Source organism: Ursus maritimus (genome assembly GCF_017311325.1).
Source record: "Ursus maritimus isolate PB19 chromosome X unlocalized genomic scaffold, ASM1731132v1 scaffold_X1, whole genome shotgun sequence".
Taxonomy (NCBI): Eukaryota; Metazoa; Chordata; class Mammalia; order Carnivora; family Ursidae; genus Ursus; species Ursus maritimus.
Genome location: NW_024423319.1, coordinates 110,192,945 through 110,202,984, shown reverse-complemented (window position 1 = coordinate 110,202,984; position 10,040 = coordinate 110,192,945). Strand labels below are relative to the sequence as shown.

The window sequence follows — 10,040 nt, the reverse complement described above, 5'->3', positions numbered from 1 at the left end:
TTTTTTGTTTTTGGTTTTGTTTTGTTTTGTTTTGTTTATGTTCAGTATCTTGGCAAACCACTAATAATGAACTTCTTGAGCTGGTTTTAGAAAGGTAAATAGAAAAATGAAGATACTGAACATGTTTCAGCTCTTTCCCTTGGAGGGTTATGAAAAACACATCCATCCTTTAAACTGTGTGCTTTTCAGACTCTCCAATTCTGAGGTTTTCAACAGCATGAAAATGGTCCTGCAGTACAGTTACCAGATCATTTGTAATAATGCTGAAATTGCCAGTTCAAGTGAGCCTGTGCCAAAGGCTAATCATTAACCATGGTTGATTAGATTCAGTTCCTCCTGCTTTTTAGAGGCTCTTTACCTATGTGCTTGATTTTTCATGGCTGTTTCAATCTGGCTTCATGCATTTTTTAGTTTTCATTGTTATTTGTCATATAATGGCAAGAGAAAGGTTGAAAGATCAATATGATAAAAATGTCTTCCCATTTAGGAAAAGTCCTGAAAACATTAGTCATTCTGAACAACTGAAGGAAAAGGAGAAACAAGGTTTTTTCAGGTCAATGAAAAAGAAAAAGAAGAAATCTCAAACAGTAAGTAGATGGCTACTTTCTATATACAGCGGCACATGAGTCTGCATTAGTCTGTGGGTACTTGACATTTTGTACATGGCAGTGAAAGTGAATTATTTTCTTTTTGAGATTTGACATGCATACATTGTATTTGTGTCTTTCTAAATTCTATACACCTATCCTCCTCTCACAGAGCCTTTTCTAGATTCCACAGAATCTCCAGGAATAGAAGAAATTTAATTTGGATGAGAGAGAACACTTTAACCTCTCTCAGTAAACATCCATGTGGATTTATATTCATGTAAAAACTATGAAGCTGCAGGATTTATTTTTCTTTGGGGGTTAAAGATGTGTGAAAACTTAGGAAATGGTTTTGGTGTATGCTTTAATCTTGAAATTTATAACTAACCATCATTCGTTATTCTTCCCTGGCTGGTTTTCCAGTTGCCATGTTGACAAGTTCCTTTCTGGGCTGTATAATCACAGAGAGGAGAATAGTATTTGACATTTCAGGGTTTGCTTTAGTAGGAAGACATGTTTATCTTGTGACTGAACTGTGAAATGGAACAAGTCTTATCTCCTGGGAGCCCTCTGCCTGAACCAAGGTTTGGCTCCATGGAACCGTGCACATCATATCTCTGAACCACCCAAGCAAGGATTCTGCTGGTTAGTGACGTGAGGAAACATGGGAAAGCCAGGCCTCTAGGCCAGCAGGAGCTTCTTCACCCACGTGAGGCCTGCTTTCCCCTTTGTTTTATGGTACTTTCAAGGCCAGACAACGTTGAGGCAGCTATTTTAAACACTTTTGTTTCTATTTCTCATTCATACATGATTGACTCTCAGTTATTTAAAAAAGCAGAAAGATTCTAGGATTATGACTCAGTGGTAAGTAAAGATGAGATAGATGATAGTAGCAAAGAATGTAATACCCAAAGTAAGGATCACAGATGTTCTAGAAGTATTAATAAAGACACTCCTAGATTACTTTTTTAGATATTCTTTCACTTGCATATTTGTTAAATTTATGTATTTCGTTATAGAAAAATTGAGGAAAAAATGATCATTTCTAATCTTATCACCCTGTCACACTGATCTTACTACCCTATTACAACTAGCATTAGGATTTTGGTATATTTCCTCCTAGCTTTTTAGCCTATGCATATGTTTGTGGAAAGAAGGTGGTTTTTTAGTTTGTTTTAAATAATAGTGATCTTTATACAGTTTTGTATTCTGACTTTTAATAGTATATCTGTCAATCACATATACACATAATATATATGTTACTACACAGTTCTTACTATCTTCATTTTAATGGCTGCATAATATTTCCTGAAACATTCTTTTTTTTTAAACTGCCTATATCTCTACCTGAAATTCACTTAAAGCAAAATGTCAAATCAAAATGCCGCTCAATCAAATATTGCTACATTTGTTTCTTAGACTGGATGAACAAAATAGACCTGACTTATTTAAAGTGGAAAAGCTTAAAATATTTAAAATGCTAATACAATAAACTTCTATCATTGTCTGTAGAACATATTTATCCATCATGAACGTTGAACTTAGACTACCTCTCCTAACCCGTGTTACTTTTATTTTGAGGTTTTTGTTTTTGTTCTTAACCTCAGGTCTGTAGCCACTGTGGGGTAATTAAGTGGAAGAAAGTAGCAGGAACCAAGGAATTGAAGGTGTTTTGTGTATAGATTTGGCTTTTGATGTCTGTCTGCATTAGACTAACATTAAACATAAAGCCCCTGGCTCACCATGGCCTAAGTTGAGTGTATACATGCTGACTGACTCTTATTATTCAGGATCTGGTTCAAATTTTAGATTTTTAAATAGTATAGGTTAGGGAAAATAGGAAAATATTTATTCTCTAACATCCTTTCCACTCAAACTTTTTAAAGGTTTTTATACATTTCATTTTTGATATGTAAAGTAACTGCAAAATATCTCTATATAGGCCACATGCTTTAAGCCTTCCAAATCAAAAGTTGTGCCTGTGCATTTTTTCATTAAAAAGAATTTTTTTGAGAGAGAGAGGGCACACAGGGAGAGGGAGAACCCGAAGCAGGCTCCACAACCAGCGCAGAGCCCAAAGCAGAGCTCGATCTCAACAACCCTGAGATCGTGATCCGAGCCAAAATCAAGAGTAAGAGCCCTCTGTATTCTTCCAGACCTCAGGCTCCTAAGCCTGGCATGACATCAACTCTGCTTCTTTCAAGTGAACATTGAAACAGAATTAAAATTACCTTTTTTTCACTTTCTAGAACTCAGCAAAAAGAAAATAGGTAAACCAGCTTTGAAAGATTTAAAGCTTTGTGTCCTTTGCATAAAACTCAAAGAAAGGAAGAAAGAAAGAAATGTGGTGCCCAGTGCATGTAGAGAAACAGGACATTTTTTTTTAAAGATTTTATTTATTTATTCGACAGTGTTAGAGACAGCCAGTGAGAGAGGGAACACAAGCAGGGGGAGTGGGAGAGGAAGAAGCAGGCTCACAGCGGAGGAGCCTGATGTGAGGCTCCATCCCATAACGCCGGGATCACGCCCTGAGCCGAAGGTAGACGCTTAACCGCTGTGCCACCCAGGCGCCCCAAGAAACAGGACATTTTTAAACCTCAGTGGGTCCTAAATCTAGTTTAACACTTTTATTTCACTGATAGAGGACTGCCCAGGCAAACTGTGATCTGCCTGAAGTCGCACAACCAGTCGGGAGAACTAGAGGTGGGTTCTCCTAAACAGCAGGCCCCAGCTCAGTCCCTGCCACAGGCCCACCTCTGGTAGAGAGCCTCTGGCCACTCATTCCTGAGAAGTCTCCTGCGGCCTCCTTAGTGATGTAAATTAAATTCTTCCCTGGGATCCGTTGTGGGAACAGGAACCTTCAGTGGGCTATCTTACTTGAATGGCTTCATACAAGGTGATCTGAATACCTTCATATATATTCTAGTTCTCTAACAATTGAGCTATCCAAAACACGGAAAAGTGGTGCCAAAAAATAATTCTGTATTGCAAAGGTGCCTGCTTTGACTCAAGCAAATCTGGAAGCCGCCTTGGGAAATCTGGCTTCAGTTCCATATCCAGAGTTACATAAGCCCTCAGAGCATATGGTGACTTTGCCAACTTGGTAATTGTACCCTAGTTAGCTAGTATTTCAATTGGTAATCATGCGTCAATTTAAAGATTGAACTTTGTTTTTTTCACTTTGAAAACCTGTATTCTGAATGGCGCCACATATTTTCCATGGAGTGAGTATTTCTTTAGCAGCATAGAACCAGGCTTCTTCCATGATGGTAGACCAAGTGATGTTTTCTGGTTCATGAGTTGACCACGTTCGAAAGAGTTTGCTGTATCTTCTTCCCTCCTCCCCCATAGGCAGATCACATGGTCACTTATTTAGTTGCTGAAGTCCTCTCTAGCAATTAGGAAAAGATTGAAGTTCATCAGCAGCTCTTTAAACACAATTCTTTATAATAATCTTACTTCTGATAATAAATAAATCCCTAAATGTTTTATAAGTTCAGTGTGACTAGATGTGTATAGGTTTCTAGGCATTCCTATTATAGGTAAGAATCATGACCACATGTTCTTTATATACATTGAGTTTTTGCAGGTTTTGAATTTACTTTGTTGGCATCTTCATGTCCAGATGAGAAATGACACAGAACTCCTCTAGGTGCACACACAGCACACAGATTCCTTAAGTGACTGTTAATATTGAACACTATCAGGGCTCCCAAGGGCTAGGAGTTTCAGTAAGAATACCCTTTTTTTCTTTTTTTCTTTTTCTTCTTTCTTTTCTTTTCTTTTTCTTTTTTCTTTTTTTTTTTTTGCAATTAGTTTATTTGTATCTTATATTGCAGACAGATTCCACCAACGGGGAGAATCCAAGCATCAAGAAATCCCTCTTTCCTCTTTTTAATTCAAAGAATCATTTAAAGCATAGTTCTTCTTTGAAAAAGCTTCCTGTAGTCACTCCACCCATGGTACCCATTTTTACGTACGGTAGCCCTGCAAACTGCTCCAGTAAACTTGTTTTACTGATGACAACAGCATGTCTTTTATTTTCATGGGGTCATATTCTCTTTGTGCTAGTTAAGTACCTGAGCCAGTTCCATAAAGTTACTGAAATATCAATTCTTTGCCATTATGGATTTTGTGAATCAGTTAAGGAAGTTGAAGCTATAAAAGGCTACTAAACAAACTAGTGAAAGGCTAGTTTGGGTTGTCTGGTTAGCCACTTGTGGGCAGACGGCATTCATAAAATCCCTTATTTCCTGTAAAGAATTTGATTAACATTTACAATTAACAACGTCTTTTCATTTGACTCACAAAGTCTGTTAACACTTGGTTGGCAGTTTGTTCTTTGAAACCAAGTTGAATTGACCAAATTGAGTGAGCCAGCAGGCTCCACTTTTCTTAGTTGGTGATTTGCTTTTTCGTTGCCTGGCTCTAGCTTTTGCTGGTCACTTAGTGTAAAGCCAGGACTTTTGCTTGGCATTTGGCATTATTCTGTGTTCACCAAAATCGGTGAACGGACCAATTGCATTCATCTGGAGTTTGTGGCACAAATTTCCAGGATTTTTATAGTACTTAATGCTAGACCCAGATTTACTGGGCAGTGTCTTGGGAATATGATTCAAACCATACTTTTCCCACTTCAGTATCCTTGAAAGCCTGCTAGACTTCTTTGGGCACCACCAAATACAGTGTTTGGATCATTTTCCCAGCAGGAGCAAATTTTTGTTTTATTGAACTGGTTCATAACCTAACTGCAATATGGAATGAGGATACGACAGCAATTTCTGGTACAGCCCAATTTAACTGCTCTCTCTTACAGCGACTAAAACTAACAGCATGGGAATGCTTTAAGGGTTGAGGTTTTAACAAAGCTGCATGACATCTGCCAATTTTTCCTAATGCAGGGAAAATTATTAAGAGGGCAGCAGAATTTAACTGGCATCACCTGCATTGTGAACATTGGGAGAGTTTTGGTTTCCTTTTTTATTGGGGGGGCGGGGTCGAGGTTTGGTTTCCTTTGATTTGCTTTTCTCCTCTTGGGTGTGGTTGCATATCTTAGTAAGGCTTATTGGGGTTCTTATCGAATCCTTGCCCATATTTTGCTCTAGGTGCCCAATTCTGACGGCCCTGATCTACTGACATTACAGAAAGCCATTCACTCTGCTAGCACCCCGAGCAGCAGACCAAAGGAATGGCGTCCTGAGAAGATCTCTGATCTACAGACCCAAGTGAGTGGTGCCTGTAACACTCTAGATTCTTAGACTCTGCAGGGACTATCCCACTTGAGAGAAGGGCAAGGTTGAGGAATTTAGCCTCTCAGTGTTACCGCAAGGCTGTGAGTCTCCTCAGAATATACCCTCACTGTGAATAGCAGATGATCTTGGGAGTCCAGATGAGTCTTGTTTTAGTGACCCATGTCCTAATAGGAAAAAAGTGAGCTTCCATTAGCCTTCACCTAGCCCTGGGTGGGGTAGGGTAGGAGGGTGTGTGTTAGAGGGGTGTAAGGTAAGGGGAATAATTAAGACGTGGTCTCAATCCATAAATACTACACATCCTAGGAGAGAGAAAATCTATAAATAACCATAATTCATGGTAAAAAGTGAGGCATGCCATAAAATGTAGGGGAGCGTGAGAGGAGGAGGTAGTGGGAAGATGAAGTCTTCGTTAGATGTGGTAGCACACGAATTAGGCCTTGAAAGGCAGATACGATAACCTTTCTTGAAAGAATAATCTTCTGAAATTGATATTATTTCTGATAGAAAATCGAACAGTTGCATTAGGAACTGCATATTATACAGTATTGTATAATTGCATTTATCTGCCATAATGGGGAATAAACAAAAAATGAATTAGTAAGTTTTTTCAGGTAACTGAGGTTTGTCTGGTTTGGACAACTATTTTGATTGGAAATGTAATATTGCATCTTTTAAGTATCCCACGATGAGCACAATGACATAATCTAACTTGTTTTTTGATGATATTAACATTTTTATAAATCTAGTATTCCTCTGTACTGTAATTTCTGACAAACCTCATGAGCTTTTGAAGCTCTAGGATTGCTTTTACCTAGAGATGGCCACAGATTTCTGTGATTTGGAGGAAGAGGGCCTATTTTTATAGGTTTGTTGTTTACTTTCTTTAACTGTTACTTAGATCCACTGACAGGAATTCCCAAATTTCACTTGTATTTGCCCAACCATTTGTATTTTCTGCTTCTAACATAATATAGGCTAAGGGGAGGCAAGGTGACAGAAAGGGTATAGAGAACCAGATATCCAAGTTGTTGGATATGTATCTGAACTAAGAGCACAAGGTTCTGAGTGAGGGCCTGATGTTCTCTTCCCACTTTTATAAAAGAGTATGGGGCTTTAGAACCTTCTTTGTGTATCCATTTCTTTTGCTAAGAAGCCCTTTTCAGGTTACTTTATATCTCCAGCTGGACCCAAACTATGGTAATTGCTCAACAGTTGCCTGTGGTCAGGGCTATAAAAATCACCAGGAATCTTATTGTGTTATCATAGCAGTTTCAATAACAAAAAACATAACTTTGAGCACTTAGGATGTACACTGTACTGTGCCACCTCCCCTGGGGACCACAGAGCTTTTGTGGACAGACGTTGGAATAGCCATGGAGGATGCTTCCTCAGGAGCAATTTCTACGTGAGTCCATTCTCAAGCAATTTCCCTTCGATTTCAGTGCTCTGTTCCTTCAAATCTTGTAGTGTTCCCTGAGATCATCAACATTTTATTAAAACTTTGCCAAGCCTTTAAACGCATGGCCCTTGAAGATTAGTAGCCAGGGGTGGCCCCAGGCTAGGGCTACGTCTTGAGTGCAGGGTTCCCGTTGAGGGCCTTGAATTTCAGGGTGCTTTCTACATGCCTCTTCTGATAGTAAGCCTCATCACGTATCACATAGAGGAGAGGGAAGTGAACAACGTTTCACCAGTGGGGGAGCCCGCGGCTCAGCAGTCACCAGAGAAGAGTCACCCAGTGTGGGGTAGGTGGCTGCCAGGACCCTCCCTTCTGCCTTGAAGCACAGTCCCCTCCACGGTGCAGCACCTGTGGGGTCTGGGCCCCGGCCACAACAGCAAGACAAGCAGGGCAGCTGTGAGCCCATGTTAGGAATCCAAAGCCTCCTGTGAGTGAATTGTGTTTTAGAGTCTATAGGGCTTTTGCTTGTTTTTCTCAGCTGTGTTCGCTTCTCAGTGCTCAGATCTTACCCCACCCCCAAAAAAGTAAAAGTGCGGAAAGGGAAAATCCGGGCGATCAGAACAGAAAAGTGGGATATGTAATTTTTAGCTGAGTATGTTGCTACCTAATTGAAACATTATATCTCTTCAGTTTTCTCTTGTGGCTAGATAGGGTTGAATGACTGAGTCCTGGCTGGTGAAAAATAAGTGGCAGGTTGATGTCGAGCTGTTGGGAAGTCTTCTCAAAAAGGGAGCGTCATATTCCTTTTGCTACTTCCTGCTGGTTGAGGCATGAGATCTCCCCCCTGTAAAGATGGGATGCAACCAGATAGAAGTTGCCTAAGGCTTTGATCAGCCACACCAGCTCTAGATTTCTTATCCAGATTTCTAGGCTTTTTCGTTAAAGATAAATAACTTTGATCTTGTCTGAAAAAGAACAAAAGGACAGATAAGGCTAGACTTAGCCCCTCCTCCCCTGTGCCTGCCCCGCTGGCTGCACGCAGTCATCTCAGATCTGTGCTCCATCTCTCCCAGCTTTCGAGTCTACTCTAAATTAAGTCCTATGCGCGCTCTCATCTTTTCTTTCAGAGCCAGCCGTTAAAATCACTGCGCAAGCTGTTACATCTTTCTTCAGCCTCAAATCACCCGGCTTCCTCAGACCCCCGCTTCCAGCCCTTAACAACTCAACAAGCCAAAAATTCGTTCTCAGAAATTCGGATCCATCCTCTGAGCCAGGCCTCTGGCGGGAGCAGTAACATCCGGCAGGAGCCCACACCAAAGGGCAGACCAGCCCTCCAGCTGCCAGGTCAGATGGACTCTGGTTGGCATGTGTCCTCTGTGACCCGAAGTGCCACAGAGGGGCCTTCCTACTCTGAACAGCTGGGTGCCAAGAGTGGGCCAAACGGGCACCCCTATAACAGAACAAATCGGTCTCGAATGCCAAATCTGAATGATTTAAAAGAGACAGCCTTGTAATGTGTGCTGGGGTGGGGGGAGGGGGGGAGGTAAGCCAGTGGGAAGGGGATGGGAGGGTGTGGGTGGGTGGGGAATAGGCTGGGCTGGGGTGGTCAGCCAGTATTTTCAGCTTTATGAAGGTGAGTGCAATATTGTATGTGTGGAGCCCTCTGGCTCCTCACGGCCACAAATGCTAGTCAGGGATCTTAGAGCCGCAGGAGTTCCTTAGGGACCGCCAGTCCCCACGGATCTTGTGTGAGAATGGATAGAGTGTGCCATTGAGGAAGAAGACATTCTTGCCAGTTTCTCCCCTGTACATTCCAGCTTTAGTGCAATCCCTGTTGAACTTGGGAAAGCCAGGATGTGTTCTGGTACTGCAAGGGATAGAAAAAGTCATGTTGACCGATGCCCTTACCACAGTTTTTTTTGGTTTTTTTTTGGCCTAAACTAAATGTGGGGTTTATTGTAATCCAAGAGTATCCCTTTGAAGGGTGAGCAGATGAACTAACTGTATGTCTTAAATTGTTTTCTAAACTTCCATATTTGATAGGATTTGTAACATTTATTTATAATTAATATTGTACTGTTCTAATCATACCTTTTATGTTAATGTAAAGTTATTTTGAGCTGTTTGGAACATTGTGAAGCAGTGGGACAGCTATAGTAGTTTCTATAAAAACTAAACAGTAACATTTATATATTGCATCAGGAGTATTTTATTCTATATATAAATATATATATATGGTAAATATCTGTCTGTTTTATAAATATAATCATTTAAAGAAAGTATCATTATGACACTATCTGCCATATTTTTATACATTTGTGATATGAAGTGAGTATTATACTTCTAATCAAGGGAGTTGAATTGTGGCTATGTGTGACTAACAGTGGGAACCGTGCTCAACTTTTAGGTCCCAGCAGTAGCCTCTAAACATGATCCTTGGCAGCAGATGAGATGCAGCATCTCCTCCCGAACCCATAGACAAGAAAGTCGGTTAGGCCAGTGAGAACTCTAGCAGGCCTCGTCTCTGTCCTCACAGTTGGCTCCTGTTCGCATCCAGGGACGTTCCTTGCACCTAAGGGGAGAATAGATCCAGGGTTACTTACTTATGGGTCTTTGTTGAGAGAATATGCTTTTCTCCTTAGTGTTAGTATAGAGTGTAGACCAAAGATTTGCCAGTGAACATTCCTAGGTTGCAAGGTTGCAAGAGGCATCTGTCTGCAGGTCTTGCAAACCAGCTCTATGCTCCTGAATCCTGTGCACTGTACCGGAGACTCTTGGCTGGTGGGGTGTGAGATCCATGTGTGG

The 10,040-nt window shown here is 40.7% G+C and overlaps 1 protein-coding gene across 4 annotated transcripts in view; it reads left to right on the top strand.

Annotated features, from left to right (window-relative positions):
* Nucleotides 1–8,749, top strand: part of CDKL5 (cyclin dependent kinase like 5) — a 201,818-nt gene extending 193,069 nt beyond the window's left edge. For all 4 annotated transcript variants that reach the window (XM_040633783.1, XM_040633785.1, XM_040633795.1 and 1 more), the window contains 3 exons: nt 488–587; nt 5,693–5,812; nt 8,363–8,749. In XM_040633783.1, coding sequence (XP_040489717.1) covers nt 488–587; nt 5,693–5,812; nt 8,363–8,749 — 607 coding nt within the window. The remainder of the gene's footprint in view (nt 1–487; nt 588–5,692; nt 5,813–8,362) is intronic.
* Nucleotides 8,750–10,040: the final 1,291 nt, after the last annotated feature.